The following is a 20,432-nucleotide window of genomic DNA, read 5'->3' as shown; positions in this document are numbered from 1 at the left end:
TATAATCCAAGTACCAGCCCTGTAAAGTAGAACCAGGTTGCCATATGCAGGTTGGGGTTGAGACTCCTCAGAGAATGGGCTAAGACCACATGGTGAATTCATTCTTTGAAGTTAAATACAAATCAGTAGCTTTCTAATATAGTATTCAGCCTCCTAAACACTGTGCCATATGTGTTTAATTTGCAAGATTACGCTGCTATTCAAAATTCAGGAACAGAGGCCTTTTATTTGTAAATAATCTAACCAGGAAAGAAAAGATTTTTATCAAAAAAGAAAACAAAAATGTTATTAACAAGCCTGAAAAAAGATAAAAACAAAATAAAACAGCCCAGCTTGTTCTTGTTCTTGGAACAGAAGTCCAATATGCAAAAATCAGCAGGTAAAGCTTTTTTCCCTTTCGTCCTCTCTTTATTAAATTTAAAAGAAAAGAACCTAGTATCAATTTCAACAGATTTCAGATATCTCAATACCACATGACTTACGTTAGGAAGATAATATCTAAGAACACATGATGTAATATTAGATCTAAAAAAAGAAAACATTTTAACAAGTGCATGAAAATATATCACCATAGAAAGAACTACAAGAAATTAAGCAACATTCTTTTTCTTAATTCTATTTATTTATTTAATCAAACAACGAGATTACTGGGCACCCATGTTGGGGAAAACAACAGGACCCATACTAATTAGAAACAAATAATCCACTGTAGCAAATTAGACAAAATAATACTTGTAGGTTTTCATGATGATGATTATCCATAATTCTTAATACCTCAGTAGATCTCAATTACTAGGAATATAGCTAGAAAAAAAACATAAATTCTTGACTTAGACTTAATTTGACAGTACTATGAATTTCAGATCAAAATATAGCAATAACAAAACAAACCCAGATCACATGAGTTAATGTTTCAGCTCCTGAATTTCATCTCCTAGAACAGGGAGATTGTAACTAATCCTAGTTAAATGTTCTCTAAAGGGTCTGATAAAAATGGGTGGTATGTGTTGCCTCAACTGCCATGCGTTAAACTTCTTTAAAAAAAATAATTCCCACTCATTATTCCATACATCACATAACTAATATTATTATCTAAGTTATTTTTTTAATTTCTGATTATTAACAATCAATACTGTTCTGTCTTTACTTCTCCAGTCCAAATTCTGCCTACCCCTGCTCTGGATGGTTTCCAGTTTCAGATAAAGTAAAATGTACAATTGGTCTCTAAAAACAGCAGTTGGGTTTTCATTGATTGAAAATTTATTAGCACCATTGTATGGGCTGATTGTACTATAGAGTTAAAATTCCCTGCCTTCATCAGGTCTCTAGGAAAAGATGTTGGCAATTAGGAGAAAGAGAGTTATTTGGAAATTGGAGGTGGCTGATGGTGACTGAGAGAAAAAGTAGGAAGGTTCTCCTTTAATCCAGAGTTCCTATGAAAGAAAAGTAAGAGAGATGACTGTAGAAAAAGGATAGTATTAGGTCATCACATTAGGCTTTGCATATTTGGATTTATTCTATTAGAACACCTTTGCATGCTTGCATTGCAGGGCTAGTCCCTTAGGTGGCACTCACTGGCAAGGCAAACTATCAGATTTTAGATAGTCGCTTCAAACCTGAGAGTTAAAACACACAGAGACTTCCTGGTTCGGCCAGGGAGAAAAACCTCCTCTCTACTAAAAGAGTTGGTAGCAGCCTCTCCAAGAACCACTTACTAGGAAGAATCGCTTGAGGAACTCTTGGTTGGCCCCTGGCAAGGAGATAGACTATGTGTGCCAGAAAGCCAAAAGAAATGCTGAGAGATGGAGAGAAAGGGTTTCTTCCCAACCATAATTAAATAAGAGGTCACAGACAATAAAGTGCTGGTGGATTCTACCAGAAGGTAGATCTGCACGGAAGAGTTACAGTAAAATGTTCAAGCAAAGCCATTTTCACTTTTATCTTGCATGGTTTTTGTTGTTATTCCAGGAAAAGAGCTCAGCGTAGCCCTGATGATCTCCTAGAGCCATGCATACTTCTAACATTACTGTATTTTGGAAGAAGTGATTTGGATCTGGCAAGCATGAGCACAGCACCTCTGCTATTTCATTAAGACATCTCCTCTTCTTCAGGCTTCTGCCTAAAGCATGAAAAAAAAGTTGTGGCTTCTTTAAGGGTCACGTTAACTTTAATAATTTCACCCTGTCAAATAGACAAGCTTTTTTTCAGGCTCATGAGAAAGCCTGAAGAAAGAGGGGTTGTTTAATGAGCAGCTGGGAGGTATTGTGTGCATGTGAGGTCTGAAGCACTTCTGAATTATTTTCAAAGTGTGCACAGCCCTATTGTATACCTTGAGTGCATTATGACATACGTTCATCCCATGTTCCAATTACTGTACAATAAACACTACATACATAATAATGTCATAGAATGAGCTCTAGATTTTTTTAGAAAAAAGATTTTAGACTTTCAAAACTGAAAATATACCTGCAATTAACAATTTCTGTGTCTGGGTAGTGTGGTTGTAGATAACTAGTGGACACATATGCCTGTTCATAGGTGATGGTTTGGGAAGACTCAAGTTCACCAACCTGAAGTTCCAAAAGGAAGAAATGTCCCATCAGGAGACTCCATCCTCATCACCATCTTTACTTCTCGTTTTCCTTTTGTTCTTTGCCAGTTTGTACTTGAATCGCCGAATGGGATCAGTGATACTTCTCAGGGTCAAATCCTCAAAGTCCTGAGCCAAGAGGAAGTTCCTGTCCACCAAATCAGCTGCCTCCTGCCAGTTCTTGAAGCAAGCTATGCCCTGCTGCTTGATTTCTTCCACAGCATTGGGGGCAATGACTTCACCATTTGGCTTCAAAACTACCACCACAGGGGGATGTGCCACTGAAAATCTTAATGCCAGCTCCCTAGGAAATGTTTCAGAAAGAAAGAGTAAGGTCCAAAAATTCTGAACTGGAGTGTGATGAGAACAGACCGGGACCTCCATAGGAGGAAAGCTGAAAGAGGTATCACAGATCTAAAACTATTTTGATGTTTCACAGTTATTCATTCATTTTGTGCAGTTATACTCAGATACAATAATTGGATATTATCACCAACATATGGAAGCCCCAAGGCTGTGCTGCCAATTTCTTAAGGGGTTTTCCACTTGCAGTGGGGAGGGGGCAGAAAAGTAGTAAGTAGTTAGTAAGACATCCTGGTTCCTTCACCTTTTTTTTTCTTGCTCTTCTGAAAATGAGTTTAGAGAGATAAAAAAAGATTAATGCACCCAGGCTGCTGTGAGTGGACCCTTCTTTGGGTCTCCTTTTCACATTTCTCTTGCTATCTTCCAAGGTCTCAACATTAATTTGATTAAACTATATTTTTAACAATGCACTCTGATAATCTCCCCAAATTTAGCAAGGATTAGGGTTCAGCTCACCCTTGGATCCTTCCCTAAAGCATTTCTGTGTAAACTTATTTCCCTTTCCCCAATAACAGGTTAGATCTCTTACTTAGTACTGTGACATCATCATATAATTAATTTTCCCGCTTCCAGCAACAATATAGAGCAGAGAGAAGGAAATGCAAATTATGCTATTATTATATTATGGCCCAGAAAACTTAGCACAGAGATGCTGTTTTCAGCATTAGGCTGTCCTGTTCCTACTAACCCTGCCATGTAGATTAAATCCTGCTTTACCAAGAGGGTGAAGGTAAAACATTCAGATTAGCAGTTGGAAAGATCCAGCATGAAGCTCTTGATTCAGCATCCAGCTGAGCAATGTTATATAACAAAGGAGTGTCAGCTAGAGGTGTGTCGTTATAGTCATGATTCAAAATAGGCTTCCTTCTCAAGATTGCCCAGTGTGCTTCTAGACCAACAGCTCGGAGCCTGTCCGTTTGTTTATTAAGTGTATATACCTGTCCACCTACCTAAGGAATTCTGGGTGGCAAACAGAAATAAAAATCAACCATACAGATCCATTAAAAGAAACTGGGTTGAGGGAGGCCCCTAAAAATCACCTGATCAGCTCTTCAGATAAACAACATCCACACCAGAACCCCACAAACATCCTGGCCCCTGTGCCTGGGGGAAGAGCCAGTTCTGCATAATTTCTGGAAGGCTAGCAGGGTCAGGGCTATTTCATGGGGGAGGCTGTTCCACAGATGGCTTGTTTCTTGGGGCCCACCAGGTAACACTGCTTCACTGATGGGATCCAGAGCATGCCCACTCTGCTTGATCTAGTGGGATGGTCAGAAACCATGTGGTCCTGCAAGTAACCTGGCCCCATTCTAAGTAGGGCTTAAAGGCGGCAGCCTTGATTTGCACCCAGAATCCCAATGGCAGTCAGTGCAGCTCATGTAGCAGTAGTGTTACATGTGCCCATCATGGTGTGCCCAATACTGTATGTAGTACTGCATTTTGGACCAGCTGAAGTCTGCAAATACTCGTCAGCATCAGCCCCATGTGGAGCACATTGCAATAGTTGCACTCCTTCCTGGACTGCGAGGCTCTACTCACAGTCACTCACGCCCTGGTCACCTCCAGAATGGATTACTGCAATGCGCTCTGCATGGGGCTGCCCTTGACAAGCGCCCAGAAACTTCAGAATGCAGCTGCACAGACAGTTGTGTGTGTCACTAGACCACCACACGTTACACCTCTGCTCTATGAGCTGCATTGGCTGCCAGTTTGCTTCTGAGTGCAATTCAAGGTGCTGGTTTTGACCTTTAAAGCCCTACAAGGCATGGGGCCAGGTTATCTGAGGAACCGCCTGTTCCTGATCACAGCTACCCATCCCACCAGGTCAAACAGGAGGGTTATGCTGCAGGTTCGGTCTCCAAAGGAGCTGCAGCTGGCGGGATCCAGGCGGTGTGCCTTTTCTGCTGTGGCCCCCACCCTCTGGAACATTATTCCCCCCAAGGTGAGGTTAGCCCCATCTCCATTAACCTTCTGGAAGGCCCTTAAAACATGTTTTTTTCAACAGCCTTGGGGATCCCACAGGGAGCCTGCAAGGTGGTTGTATGAGGTCATGTGACTGTTGTTCTCCTGCAATCTTGGTTTTTTTAAATGTTTATTTATGTTTGACTGTTTTTAGATTGTTATGTAGTTTTTAACTGTTGCTATGTTTGTACACCACTCAGAGTCACGTCTTTGTGAGATAGGCTGCTATATAAATATACTAAATAAATAAACTGTAGTCCAAAAGATCTGGAGAGCACCATGTTATCTACTTCTGTATCCATTTAGCCTTCCTTAATTAATATTTTTAAAAAGCCATTTAATGATACATGTTTGTTTGTTTGTTTATCGGATTTGTCACCCCCCATCTCGTTAAATGTCTCTGGGCAGTTTACAAAACAATTAAAAGCAATTAAAATTACAATATTACAATAATAAATACAAAATTAAAAGATCCAAATGTTGTAGCTCATATATGTTTGATGGTGCTAAATTTTGCTTTCATGGTTTAGTTTTTTACAACAATAGTGAAGAACAAGAATTATTACTTTCCCCCTCCCATTTTGTTAATACAGCCCATTGAATTTAATAATGCAACACCTTTTAAAAACAACATTACTAAATTCTTTCTAGAAATTGGTGGGTAAGGTAGAGACTTGGCCTGCTCTTGTGGGTTCTTTTTGCTGGAGGAACTTCAACAGAGGCTGAGTACTATAGTCCAGTGTTTTCAACCTTGGCAACTTTAAGATATATGGACTTCAACTCCCAGAATTCCCCAGCCAGCATGCTGGCTGGGGAATTTTGGGAGTTGAAGTCCACGTATCTTAAAGTTGCAGAGGTTGAGAAACACTGCTGTAATCATTTGTCTGATACAATATAATTGTGTACTAAGCAAGAGGTTGGGCTAGATCAGTGTTTCTCAACCTTGGCAACTTTAAACTGTGGACTTCAACTGCCAGAATTCCCCAGCCACCATGGCTCACTGGTGAATTCTGGGTGTTGAAATCCATTCATCTTAAAATTGCTAAGGTTGAGAAACACTGGGCTAGATAATCTCCGACGCCCTTTTGACTACAGTTTCTTGGCTGGGTATATATATTGCTAAGCTGAAATGCCATTTTGGCTAAGATTAATGTTTAAACCCAGGCATTATGACATTTGCAAACAATAGTTAAATAAATCCTGAGGAGTCCAACTCTTGGGCCTTTAGCCATAGCTTTTTCTTAACATACACAGAGCAGGATTTTTAAGCATGAAGATAAATATTATTACATGCTAATATTCCCAAAAGCTGCTGGCATATCTACAGTGATTGTGTAGTTATCAACAAACTACGCCCATTAAATATGCTTAATTCTTCTAAAGCTGGGTTCACACTACAGTTTGTTGACTGACAAACAGCTGGCATAATGCTAGTTATAAACTGTAGATTATAGACCACAGTGGCTGAACCAAAGCCAAACAAACCACATCATGGCTTACTATGCTTGCGAGCCCAGCCTGAATACTGGCATTGTCCTAACAAAATTCTCAGATCCTTACTTCTTGAATTCATCCTGGAAAGGTAAAAACAGCCATCTCTTTGGCATGGTCTTCAGAAACCTGTCTTGCTTTTCCTCTGTTTTGTCCAATGACACATAGATGAGAACTAGTTGAGATGCTCGCTCCACATAAAACTCGTCTGTGAGTTTCACAAAAAAATTTTTCAGGACGGGCGCAAACTCTTGGCATCGAGGACATTCACCAGAGCCAAAATAGAGGAGCATGATTTTGTTCTCTAATGTCCGGGTGAGCTCACGTTCCAGTTCCAGCTCATCATTGTCCTTGTTGTTCACAATAAGGCTCCTGTGGATAAAAAGGGCAGCCATGGCCACCAGAGGGCTACCGCGTTTAAAAAACCATTTTTAGGTAATAAATAAGAGGCTCTGTCTCAGATTAGCACCGAAAAGAAAAAAGAGGGACAACATTATTCAACAATTTTCGCCATCGTTATTTAATGACTCTCTCCTATCCTATCTCCCACACTAAAGGCTCAGAAAGTGGAATGACAAATCTAAAAACACATACTGTACGCTCATCAATGACATGCCCTTTTGCTGTCTACAGGCTTTATCCTTGTCTGTGGGGAGGGGAGAGACAAAACAGCAGACTGCACCATTGCACAAGGAGGCGGCCTTGCTTTTTAAATGCTGCCTTGTGTTAAAATATTGTCTGGTCATCAAAAAGAAACAAGGCATCACAGGAGAAAAAAAAAATAGCTCAATCTATTTCCTGCTCTGCTAATCTACCTGCTCAGCAATTAAAAAGAAAAGTGGTAGAGTAGTTTGTTCTGTCCCCTGGGAAATCTGCCATTTCATTCAGCTAAATGGATAGAGCAGGTTCATTTCCCCAAAGTCTAACCCCAAAAGAAAGTATAAGGAAAAGAGCATTGAACAAAAACAATTAAAACCCAGATTCAAAACTCAGCACAACTCTAAGCAGGTCTCTTTTTCTTGCTGTCCTAGCCTACCTCTAACAATAACTAGAATGGTTGGGCCAAGAATAGTAAATTATTATAAATGTCCCTATTGCAAGCCATTATATGGTAGTAGCTACTAGAGGGGATGGCTTAGCTAGTACTATACAGGTAGGCCATTGAAAATCATCAGGTCTGGCCAATAGGAGAAACAAATATCTACATCTTTGAATGGATCTTAAATATTTATTAAACCTGCCAGGTATAATGAAATTCCTAGGCGAGGATGGGGAACTTGCTGTCTCTGCAAAAATTAACAAGACATTCCTGCTTTAATTTAGTTTGATTTTCTCTCACCATAAAGCCACTTTGCTGTTGAGAAGGTAGTATGCTGTTATTGTCAGGTCTTCAGACCACTGGGAAGATTCTTCACAGTCTAAAAGAAGCCACTTTGTTCCTAGACTTTAATTCATGGCTAATGCTAATAACCTTTCTTACTGAATCTACCCCCCTACCTATTAATAGAAGAAATAGCCAGTACTTTAATCTTCTTACAGTAGCCATTTGGAAAGAATATGACCAGTGCATTTTGCTTGCCATAAATCTCTTTATCATGCTAACAGATTATGAGACAATGACCCATACCATTGCACCCTCCTTCAGCACTTTTATTCTTAATACTGGCAACCTGTTGCACAACTGAATCAGTTTATCAGTTTAAAGCATTTCTTCTTTCTTTTATATAAAAAGCAACTAGCATTCATTAAGTGCTATTTTTAAAAATGACAGCAATATAAAAATAGGCTAAGATGAAACAGCATATAAAACTGCACAATCAGGGAATAAAAATACAAGCTGTGTTGGATTGACATATATTTGTAGTCCCTGATAATAATAAGAAAATTAGATTTTACAAAGGTTTGAAAACTGATCCAGAAGAACATCAAAGAGAAAAGGAAATGTTCCTATCCTGCTAGGCGGAATAACCAAAGAGAAGAATCTGGGGTGGGATGGTTTGTGACCTTACTTTTAAAAAATAAATTATGTGTTTTATGGCATGTTTTATGGTCTTCTTGTTCCCCCGAGGTAGATTTTAGCAATTTTATTATTTGGTTGATTTCTTTCCTTGTTTTGTTTGAATTCTAATCATTGATATTATGTAAGCTGCCTAGAGTTGCAGTTGTGACTGAGGCAGCAGACAAGTTCATTATAGTACATAAATAAATATTTCTCTTTCTAATCAATTTCCCTTTAAATGTGAGATACCTAAAATAGCCTTCAATTATTATTTTGATAGGCTCATAAGCAAGAAAATAGGTATCTAGGTTCCAAGCCCACCAGGGATTTGGGCCTTTAAGCTGACCGCTACTGTGAAGTGGCATTTTAACTACATTATTTTGCAGGATTGGCCTTCATGGATGTAATATCAGACACAGAATACAATGTTTGTTTGCTGTTCAGGTGTGTCCACGGGGGCGGGAGGAGAATAAGGGCCATAGCATCAGGTTTAGCCCAAAGAACTCTGAGAGACAATGCAAATTCAGTTCTACTGAGTCTATTAGCAACAACCTCTAGACAGAAATCTCCCCAGACTGAAACCTAGCTCCCAAGCCAGCCAGCCACAACACTGTGAATTCCTCCGGGAGGTGCCAACCTCATCCTCTTGAACTTCCCACGCTCCTCCGGTGAACTAAGAACACGCTTATCTCCCTGAGCCTGGCCTTCATAATTCTATTCCATCACAGGTTCCAATCCATGCCACCTTGCATATGTGTTCAATGATACACGTATAACAGGGGTGGGGCTTGAATTGTGTGCTATGCCTGCCATCTTGCAGATTTTGACTCCTGCTGCAGACACTGTTGTTCATATCTAACATAAAACGAGGCAAAGACAGAGTTTAAATATTGTGCTGTGCCATATTTTGGTTCTGGCTTAGCATGTTATACAAATCTAGCTATTATGATTTGTTCAACATCTTGTTGAAACTTGGTTGTGTTAATTTAATAAATGATGGTTATTTATTTATCAAATTTATATGGCCACCCATCTCTCACAAAGTGACTCTGGGCGGCATACAATAAAACCAGCAATTAAAACATTCTCCCAAAAAGGTACAGGTTGTTACTTATAAAACCCTACATGGCATAGGACCTGTTACTTGAGGGACCACCTGTCTCCCATAGCATCTTCCCGGCTCATTCAATCCTGCAAGGTTAGTGCGCTCTGGGTTCCTTTGATTAAGCAATGTCATGTATCTGGACTCCAGAAGCACACCTTCTCTGTAACAGCGCCTGCCTTCTGAGATCCCCCTGAGGCTCCCACTGAGATCCAGATGGCTCCCACTCTCCTGTTGTTGAGAAGAACTGTGAAAACCTGGCTCTTCTTGGTGAGGGTGAGTGAGACCCCTCGCTTCATCGAGCTTGCCACGATTTATCTTTTATTGGTTTTATTATAATTTCTTTGATTGTTGTGAGCTTCCCAGAGTCACTGAGATTCAGGCAGCATACAAGTTTAATATATTGTTGTTGTTATTATGATTACCCATCTCTGACATGTCCGAATAGGATGACACTGGTCACGTGGTACCTTCTGGAAATCAATGTAACTGAAAACACTACACAGGATAGACTGTGTAAATATAGAAAATTCCACCTGCCCCAAGAGGGTGATGGTGGAAGTCATGTGAAACCCTGTATGTGGGGGCTGACGTAAAAATGAATTTATTTTTAAGCTCCTTGGTTGCATTTAACAGTGGGGGTTATCATAATCAGTAAATTATTGCTAGGAGTTGCTTTTTTTACAGTCCTGAACTACAAAGAGGACAGTGTAGCTCTTTGTTCATTTAATAATGTAAGACTGGGAAAAGTCTCTCCCTAACAAATCATGAATCCTATAACAATAGAGTCTGACAAATACTAATAGGAATCAGGAGTACTTTTGAAATGGAAGTAGAGTAAAGGTCACTGGAATGTCACAAATTCTTTGTATTCTAGCTAGAAAACAAAGATAACCTGAACATTGTATTCTTTCAAGGTTTTGCAGCTGTTCTGGTGAACAAAATATTGCTCTAAAGTAAATACACTCTCACAGAAATGTGCACATTCTCTTGAAAATAAATACCTCTCCAAAATACTTTTTATTTAGAAGACTTGCTCATGTTGCAAATCATCCCAAGTCTTTCAAAATACAATGAACTACAGCCACAGTTGTATGCTTATACATTATGACAACTGAGAAACATCCATTCAACCTGTGGCCTATAGACACAAAACTGTCCTATAGTAATCTGTCCCTAATTCTATGTGTGTGTCCCAGACCCTTCTCAGCTATTGCCAATTTTTGATAAATCTGTTAACGTCAAAGTTATTCATTTTCAAATTAGGTAAACTGAAAAAGGATGACTGGAAGGTCAATCAACTTAGAAAAAAAATCAGTGGGGTTTAAGAAAAGTATTGGGAGTTTACTATTTTTCACCCTGATCTGGCTTTGATTCAAAATGTTTGTGTAGCTATGTCATAACAGAAGGCTAGCCATTTCTTAGTTTTAAACTGTAAGAGAGATTTGACAATCCTCGATATGAATCAAGCATCTTTAGTGCTACACTGATGATAATTATATAATCAAAGCTTTGCTTAATCAGAGAAGAAATCAGTATTACTCAAGCATATCTACCTCATAATGTTTTTTTGAGGATAAAAATGAGCAATCCCTTGAATTCTAGTGTAACAAATGACAAAACAAAGTAGAGAGAGAAAGAGAGAGAAGTAACAATAGCAAAAATTTGCATCAGGCATCTGTCTCATCTGATCACAAAATTATTAGTGTTGAAAAATCAGAAAAAAATCAAGATATTACTTGCAATCCTATGCACTGTTGATTTAAGCTCAGTACAACCCCCAACAGATATGGACGAAGTTGGGCAGGAAGGCTGCAGTTTTAGGTACAGTATTTCCAGTTCTAATTAGAACTTTTAGGAGTAGCAGTGTGTTTGATTCTTATTTATAGCTAGTCAATTTACCTAAAACTACGATTTATGGAGGAAAGCGTTAGTCTATAGTGGTAAAAAATCAGAAGGAGTCTGGTAGCATCTTTTCTGACTATCACAACATTAGTACTATTGCAAGTACAAGTACACACACAAGAATAGAGCCTTCACATGCTTCTCTAATGTAATATATGCCACTATCTGTCAGCAACGCCCCTCTGGATTCTACATAGCACAAACAGGATCACGTTTGCACAAAAGAATTAATGTGACATCAGGACTCAAAACAAAGTCAACCTAGTATCAGAGTGTTTCAACCTCTCAGGTATTCTATAGTTATAGTGACCATATTTTTTTGGAAAAAATAAAGGACAAACCTGAAAAAGGGGCAAATCTGAAAGAGGTTCACAAGGATAAAAATGCTAATTTTTTATGTTTATAACTTTGCTTTACAAAGGAAAATTCAAAGTAAAACGAAGCAAATTTTACAAAAAGGCGTACTAATAAAAATACTTAAACCAGTTTATGTAAATTTTAAAAAGACAATTCAATTTCCATATTTTTCACATGAATGTGAAAGACTGCATTAAGTGGTACCATTTGCATGAACAAAAGGACAAAAGTGAGTTTTTGAAAAATAAATCTAAAGGACAGCTTTCTGAAACAAAGGACTGTCCTTTATAACAAAGAATGTACGGTCACTGTATCTTGTACATTATACAGTGTATATTATACACTGCACAGTGTATAAGGACACTCTACAGGTGGTCCTTGTGTTATGACGACAACTGGAACTAGAATTTCTGTTGTTAATGCGGTTGTAAAGCATGACATCATGTGACCATATCACTTAGCAACAGCAATCCTGACAGTCATGGTTGCCACTGTAATCCCAGGACCATGCAGATTGTTAAGTGAGGACCTCATGTGACCACGATGTGGGAAGAGGTGGGAGTCCCAGGCAAGCAGACCAGCGGGTGAGAGCTGCAGGTGAGAGCTAGCGGTGGGTGGATGGATGCCACAAGCAGGCACTACAGAGCATGGGCGGGCGGGTGCTGCCGGCGGCCGCTCCGGAGTACATGTGGGTGGGTGCTACAGAGTGTGGGTGGGTGGGTACCACGGGTGGGTGGGCAAAAAAGTGGCAGGAGCGGAGGCAACTTGCAGAAGTAATTTGCGACCTCCTGGTGGGTTCCTCATTGACTTTGCTTGTGGGAAGCTAGCAAGGAAGTTCGCAAATAGCGATTGTGTAACTATGGGGCACTGCAACTGTCATAATTGTGAGTCAGTTGCCAAGCGCCTGAATTGTGATCACGTGACTGTGGGGATGCTGTGACAGCCACAACCTCAAGCACCAGTCTTTGAACAGTCACTGAACAAGTGGTCATAATCCGAGGACTATCTGCAGACTTCATAGTGATTGTTTTGGAAAAACGGGACTAACTCCACTATTAAGCAAAAGGTTGCTGAAGTCACATATATCAAAAGATTTCAGACAATCTCAGATCTCAGCAAACCGAATGGGTCTTTAACCCATTACAATTGTTAATACTGTAGATAAGGTACTTATAAACTGCCTCTCATGTAATTTGCATCCACACAATCAACTTGTCTTCCCCTCCTTTCTCTCTCCCCACTCCACCTCACCCCAATTTAAATCATACATCAGCTTAGCCGCTCCGTTGCATCTGATGAAGTGAGCTGCAATAAAATTTGCTAGTGTGAAAAGCTCCTTTTGATGTTTTGAATTCAGCACTGTAACTAAAACAAAAAACAAAAAAATGACAGACAAGGTGATGCGCGAGAGGAAGCGGACGACAATATGGAACGACGTTTCCCTTTCTAACGTCATAAATTAAGCCATAGGTAACAGAATACCAACGCCTGACTCCACTGCGAAGGGGGTGAGTTCTGTTGCCATGGTCACTGGGCCTTGCAAGCGCGTACTTTCCGATAGGGTTTCAGTGCTCTTTCTGCTCTGTCTTCCGCCCTTCGTCCTCTCTATTGTAGACAGTTCTTGCGGCAACCGTGCTGCAACTCTATGATTGGAGGCGGTGTTCTCCTTGTGGCTCCTCCCCCAATGCCTCAAAGGAGGCATTTGTGGCAACAGCGGTAGGAGAAGCGGTCTGGTGAAGGTGAAGGAAGGTGTAGGAATCTGAAAGGTGAAGGCTATAGGTGCGAGGTATGGAACGAGGGGATTACCTTGGCGACGGGGGATGGAGGAAGAGAGACGGGAGTAGGCGGTGCCACCGGAGAATGAGTGGCTGGCCGCGAGATGGAAAAGTAGAAGCGTTAGCGTCGCAATACCTTGGCGACGAGAGGGAGCGGGGAATTGGAACGTTACCCTGGCAACGGAACCGGGGGCATGTGGTGGTGGAGGAAACCCGTGGAGACCTTGGAAACTCGTGCCCAGATTGGCGCCAAAAACGAGGGGGCTGCTGGCAAAGATACCGGAATGATCCCAATTTTGTGTCAGTCAGCTGGCAGTCTTCATTATCAGAAAGAAAGGATCAACACGTAAAATATCATTCTTGTGGTTGCATTTAGTCATAGAAGTAGACTAGGCTGAGGGGTGCTATTCCCCTGATTAATTGGGTAACTTTGGAAACGGTTGATGCTTATTGGCCTTCTCTTTGAGGATCTGGTGGATTGGGGTGGAGGGTTGAAAGTCTTGATTAGGAGCAAGGAGACCAAGATTCTAGTCCTCCCTCAGTTATGGAGGCTCACTGGGGGGTTGGGACCAATTGCTTTCAGTCTACTCGACCTCAAAGGGTTGTTGTGGTGGAAAAATCTTGTCCTGCATTCAGATATAAATGCATAGTAAATAAAAGTACTGAATTGCTTGAAAAGAACAGTGCTTTGCAGCTACTGAATTTAAGATGGGTACAGCCTTGAGAATACTGCCTCAGGGAAAGGTATTGATGAGAGGCAATCACCTTAGTCAATAGGGCAGAAGAAGAATGTCCTGAGATTTTTGATGTAAAATGAGCAAAATAAGGGCAGGAGCTTGCTACGCTGATCATACTGAACCACAAGATGTTAAACTCATATATTACTTTAACAGGCTGAAATGGTGACACATACATAACAAGCTTTTGGAGACTCTAACTGCTCTTTAGGTTGTAATTCAAAGGGGCCAGTTTAAATCTGAGGTAATGTTTTTGTCTGATTTGGATTAGAAATCTAGCTGTTGATGTTTTTTTAGAGCTGTTCACCATCTTGGCAGAACTAGTCTTTTTCAGGTTTATGTACATCTCTTTCCAAAAAATTATATATGTCTGTGCTTGTTTGATTCTGCCCCAAGTAACATAGTACATTACTTGACTATTTCAAAGGTATTTAATAGAAAATTTGTCCTGTTTCAACTTGATTTATTTCCTAGTATAATATATCAGAATTGCAGTATGGTTTGCTGTGAATTTTACTGGCAGAAACTTGCCTATTTGGTAATACAGACATCAACTTGATCCTTGTTTCTCATGGCCAGAACTAGCAAAACCCTAGATGAATGTAGAAGTGACTTTAATGTTTTCTTACAAATATTAGAAAATTATTGAATTGAACTGAAGTCCAGTCTGATCTAGCATTCTGTTTGGACAAATTCTTCTGAGATGTTATAAGTGATGTACTAAGATAACAGCTGTCTTTGGCTCAGTCATCTGTTATTTATAGGAATGCTGCGTCTGGATCTGGAAGCTCCATGTTTCCATCCTCAAATATATCATATCATCTGATGCAGTAGAAGCAATTTGTTACATGTTACTTCTTTAAATTTTCAACAAAGGAATTTACCTCCTGTAATGCAGCTTGTTCCATTGTTTGAAAGCTTGTTTGGGCAAAAAAATTTAAATACTCCACTTTTTCTTGTCATCGGAAACCAGTAATTCTGATCCTACTCTGTGGAGCAAGATAAGTCAACTTGCCAGCCTTGTAGTATTTAGAGATAAATATTATGTCATCTCCTATTTATCTTTTTTCCGAATTAAATGTACTTTCCCCATAGAAAGTCTCCTTTGACCTTTCCTCAAAGAACTTAGACTTAACAATTTTTGTTATTTTGCACTGGAGATGTTCCAATTTGTCAGTATTCTGCTTAAAATTAGAGTCTTCACAACTACGTGCAGTGCCCCAGGTAAGGTTTAACCAAAGCAGAATTGAATGGAACCCTTTATTGCAATCTGAATGCCATACTTACCCTGAGTAATCTAGGCTCAACGTAGCATTTTAGTCACTGTACTTTATAGGTAATGTCTAGTTGTGTTCTACTAAATGGCCCAGATCTTTTTCACAGCTTCTGCTGTCATGGAAAATGTCAGCCATCATGTATCTGCACAACTGACTCTGTCTAAATACAGAACTCCCTACCCATTTTAAGTTCTTTTGCAGAATTAATGAACATCCATTTTCCTCCTTTGTTCAAATCAGCTATAAGGGTCAGTACTGGACCTAGGGCAGGACATTGTGTTATTACATTTGTTACTTCTTTTCAGATTAGTGAGGAGTCATTGATAAACATTCTTCATGGCTGCTTGATCTCCAGCTTTTTTGAGATCAGCCAAGGTGGGCTAAGTTTCTCAAAATATGGCGATATCTCTCAGAAGGAATGGAGGATAAGAAAGCAAGTATAGGTTTATGTAAACTGCACAAGTCTTTTAGACTTCCATTAGGGTTCCACTTGATATTTGCAGAATAAATTTCATAAAATTTACACATTTGTTTGTAGTTTTCTTTGCTTTCAAGATTGATATTTTACATGGTAAGAGTGGCAAAGAAGCTGAATTTAAGAATGGACTTCAGGGGAAGTCATGGAATAATGGTAAGTTATGGGGAGTTGAATAGGTCACTTGTCCCATTTGTTGTCCTTTGATAATTTACTCAACACCTTTTCAAGACCTCATATCTGAACATTTGAAACATTGTTCCATTCTGCTACCATCCTTCTGAAAAGTTGAAGGTTCATATTTAAAATTATAGAAAGAAAGATGAAATTTTGTATGTTTTGTTCTGTGTCAAGATTGTCCGATATCCTTTTTTTAAACACAGCACACATTGGGATGGAGTAAACCAAGCTCAGATTAAGCCCTGTAAGAATTGAATTGCTATATGTCAGTAAACATCTGTGCAATCTGATAACAGCAGTAATTATTCTTGATGGGGTTGTGCTCTCCTAGAGGAGTTAATTATGATCTGGGGGGACTTCTAGACTCACAGCCTCACAAATAGCTGGTGGATGCTATGGCCAGGAGGGCCTTTGCCCAACTTTGTTTGGTGTACCACTTATGGCCCAATGTGGACCAGGATGTTCTAGCAACCTTAACACAGACCTTGATCACAGTTGGATTACCATAGTGTGCTCCACATGGGGCAGCTTTTGAGATGACCCAGAAGCTACAACTAGACCAGAACATGATGGGTAAACTACTGGCAAGTCAACTGCTGGCAACCCTTACCTTTAAATTCCTGCAGTGATTACCAGTAAGCTTCCAGGTCCAGCTTAAAAGTACTGGGTGTCACCTACAAGGTCCTGGATGGCATAGGATCTGGATATGTCATGGACCACCTTACCAGGATTGAATTTGCACAGCTGGTTCAAACATTTTGAGAAGGCCTGCTGAGAGTTCCCACCGATGTGAGAAATAGATGGCAGGAATTTTCCATTGTGGCCCCCATTGTTTTGCTTTCATTTCCCTCGGAGGCCCTTGCAGCATCTTCCTTCTTTGCATTTCATAAATAGTTAAAACAACTTTGTTCCATTATTCTTTTAACCCTAATTACGCATTGATGGACATTCATCTTGGGTTGATTACTTTTATGGTGCTGCTTTTTATGTGGTTGCTTTGTTATACAGGTAGTCCTTGTTTAGCAATTGCCTCAAAAAGCAACCATTCACAGTTATGACTGATAAAAACATAACTTTGCAACCAATCCTCGCATTTACAACCTTTGCAGGTCTGGAAAGTAAAGGAAAGCTGAAATGAGATCATAAGCAAAGTCATGGTTTCACTTAATGACTGCTTTGTTTAATGACCAAGTTGCTGGTACCAATTGTGGTTGCTAAACAAGGACTATCTGTATATTGCCCAGAGTCTTCAGATTGGGATGTTTTACAAAAATTGTAAATAAATAAATATTGATAAACTTTTATTTTTATAAAGTTGATAAACTTTATATGTTTTTATAAAGTTGATAAACTTTATATATATATTTTTCTATAACAAGATCTAATACAGGTAGTTCCCAGTTTAAGAATGAGTTCTGTTCCCAAGGTCTGCCCTTAAGTTGAATTTGTATGTGAGCCAGAACAGTATTATTGTATAAGTAGTATTGTGTAATGAACTCAAACCATTATATAATTAACTCGAATCATTGTGTATTTAACTTGAATTTTGCTACAATAGGCACCTTAACTATGGGTTGTCTTTAAACCAGGTGTTCTTAACCCAGAGATTACCTGTAAAGAACTATATTAAACTATATTTACTTGTTGCTTTTAAAATTCTAGGTTAACAAATTTCTGACTTATTTTGATCTTTACTGTACTTGCCCTCAGATAATTTCTTTGGCTATTGTGACAAAATACGCCAGGCAGTCTCAAAATTCATTCAGATATACAGTGGGGCAAAAAAGTATTTAGTCAGCCACCAATTGTGCAAGTTCTCCCACTTAAAAAGATGAGAGAGGCCTGTAATTTTCATCATAGGTATACCTCAACTATGAGAGACAAAATGAGAAAAAAATCCAGAAAATCACATTGTCTGATTTTTAAAGAATTTATTTGCAAATCATGGTGGAAAATAAGTATTTGGTCACCTACAAACAAGCAAGATGTCTGGCTCTCACAGACCTGTAACTACTTCTTTAAGAGGCTCCTCTGTCCTCCACTCGTTACCTGTAGTAATGGCACCTGTTTGACCATGTTATCAGTATAAAAGACACCTGTCCACAACCTCAAACAGTCACACTCCAAACTCCACTATGGCCAAGATCAAAGAGCTGTTGAAGGACACCAGAAACAAAATTGTAGACCTGCACCAGGCTGGGAAGACTGAATCTGCAATAGGCAAGCAGCTTGGTGTGAAGAAATCAACTGTGGGAGCAATAATTAGAAAATGGAAGACATACAAGACCACTGATAATCTCCCTCGATCTGGAGCTCCACGCAAGATCTCACCCCGTGGGGTCAAAATGATCACAAGAACGGTGAGCAAAAATCCCAGAACCACACGGGGGGACCTAGTGAATGACCTGCAGAGAGCTGGGACCAAAGTAACAAAGGCTACCATCAGTAACACACTACGCCGCCAGGGACTCAAATCCTGCAGTGCCAGACGTGTCCCCCTGCTTAAGCCAGTACATGTCCGGGCCCGTCTGAAGTTTGCTAGAGAGCATTTGGATGATCCAGAAGAGGATTGGGAGAATGTCATATGGTCAGATGAAACCAAAGTAGAACGTTTTTGTCTAAACTCAACTCGTCGTGTTTGGAGGAGAGAGAATGCTGAGTTGCATCCAAAAACACCATACCTACTGTGAAGCATGGGGGTGGAAACATCATGCTTTGGGGCTGTTTTTCTGCAAAGGGACCAGGACGACTGATCCGTGTAAAGGAAAGAATGAATGGGGCCATGTATTGTGAGATTTTGAGTGAACACCTCCTTCCATCAGCAAGGGCATTGAAGATGAAACATGGCTGGGTCTTTCAGCATGACAATGATCCCAAACACACCGCCCGGGCAACAAAGGAGTGGCTTCGTAAGAAGCATTTCAAGGTCCTGGAGTGACCTAGCCAGTCTCCAGATCTCAACCCCATGGAAAACTTTTGGAGGGAGTTGAAAGTCCGTGTTGCCCAGCGACAGCCCCAAAACATCACTGCTCTAGAGGAGATCTGCATGGAGGAATGGGCCAAAATACCAGCAACAGTGTGTGAAAACCTTGTGAAGACTTACAGAAAACGTTTGACCTCTGTCATTGCCAACAAAGGATATATAACAAAGTATTGAGAAGAACTTTTGATATTGATCAAATACTTATTTTCCACCATGATTTGCAAATAAATTCTTTAAAAATCAGACAATGTGATTTTCTGGATTTTTCCCCCCATTTTGTCTCTCATAGTTGAGGTATACCTATGATGAAAATTACAGGCCTCTCTCATCTTTTTAAGTGGGAGAACTTGCACAATTGGTGGCTGACTAAATACTTTTTTGCCCCACTCTACGTGTTAATAAGATTTGTACTCACCTGGTTTATTGGCCCAAATTTTGCCAGCTTCTCTTTTTGCCTAGTTAAATGTTTTGGAAGCAGCAGGAAACATCTCAGCAGAATAATATGCTTCTCATTAGTAGGCCAAATGGGTGCCATCCCAATCCCCACATCCATGCAGATTGGCTATGCTGCATCAGTTTTATTGTACTTGAAACTGGAAGGCACCAGATAATCTACTCTTGCTACTTTTGGTATCATTTCTTAGTATTTACTATGTGATACAACTGTAATTATCTAACTTGTAGTTCTTCTGATTTGGCTTACAGAATGTATTTTCTTTTATTTAAAAATGCATTTCCTCCCTAGCAGTTTAACAAGGGGTTTTGCAGTAAACGACAATAGTCAACTTGTTTAAATAGAAGTTTGTGACTACAATTTTTTACTCAATTACCTGGGAGTAAATATTTATTTCAGTGGAACTTTCTTTTGCATAGAACAGATAGAATCACATGGTAAATTATTTGTCAAAAGAATTGTCTCAAAAGGGATTTCACAGAAAGTCATGGCTGTAAAGATGGTTGTTTATCCAGTTATCTGTCTGATCACAAAATGTGAGCTGTGTGGAGGAATTTGTTGATCTCAGTCTGTGGCATTCCTTTAAATAAAATAGGCTCTAGTTTCTTTTAGGGTTTGAATCTTAAAACCAGCATTTGATTACATTATATTTCCCTATCTGGTTGTGAAATTTTCTATGAGCCAGATCTCAGTTCTATTGCTGCTTATGCAGACTCTTTTGCATATTACTCTGAGGCTGAAACTAGGGAGTATAATCAAAATCAGTCTGTGCGACTTCGGAG

At 39.7% G+C, this 20,432-nt stretch overlaps 2 protein-coding genes across 6 annotated transcripts in view; one reads left to right on the top strand and one right to left on the bottom strand.

The window, feature by feature from the left end:
• Positions 1-502: 502 nt before the first annotated feature.
• NXNL1 (nucleoredoxin like 1) lies at positions 503-10,414 on the bottom strand. Of its 2 annotated transcripts, none has more exons than XM_007439912.3 (3): positions 6,476-10,414; positions 2,571-2,894; positions 503-1,433 (listed from the first exon to the last, which is right to left on the bottom strand). In XM_007439912.3, exons 1-2 carry the CDS (start codon positions 6,799-6,801, stop codon positions 2,600-2,602), a joined length of 621 nt encoding a protein of 206 aa, XP_007439974.2. In that variant the 5' UTR covers positions 6,802-10,414; the 3' UTR covers positions 503-1,433; positions 2,571-2,599. The 2 variants fall into 2 exon arrangements, with proteins under 2 accessions (XP_007439974.2, XP_087994024.1); XM_088137898.1 differs by having other exon boundaries at positions 503-804.
• A 3,021-nt stretch (positions 10,415-13,435) lies between these two features.
• Positions 13,436-20,432, top strand: part of SLC27A1 (solute carrier family 27 member 1) — a 29,389-nt gene continuing 22,392 nt past the window's right edge. For 2 of the 4 annotated variants that reach the window (XM_007439913.4, XM_025174226.2), the window contains exon 1: positions 13,452-13,555. The gene's annotated coding sequence lies outside the window, so the exon portion shown is untranslated. Of the gene's footprint in view, positions 13,556-20,432 lie in introns of all 4 variants that reach the window. The other 2 variants (XM_025174224.2, XM_025174225.2) reach the window with 2 other exon arrangements.

This window comes from Python bivittatus, unplaced genomic scaffold (assembly GCF_059951505.1).
Source record: "Python bivittatus isolate LINGU-HERP-01145 unplaced genomic scaffold, Pbiv_v1 ctg000220_np1212, whole genome shotgun sequence".
Taxonomy (NCBI): domain Eukaryota; kingdom Metazoa; phylum Chordata; class Lepidosauria; order Squamata; family Pythonidae; genus Python; species Python bivittatus.
Note: the sequence above shows the minus strand (reverse complement) of the source record. Positions and strands in the feature narration are given on the sequence as shown.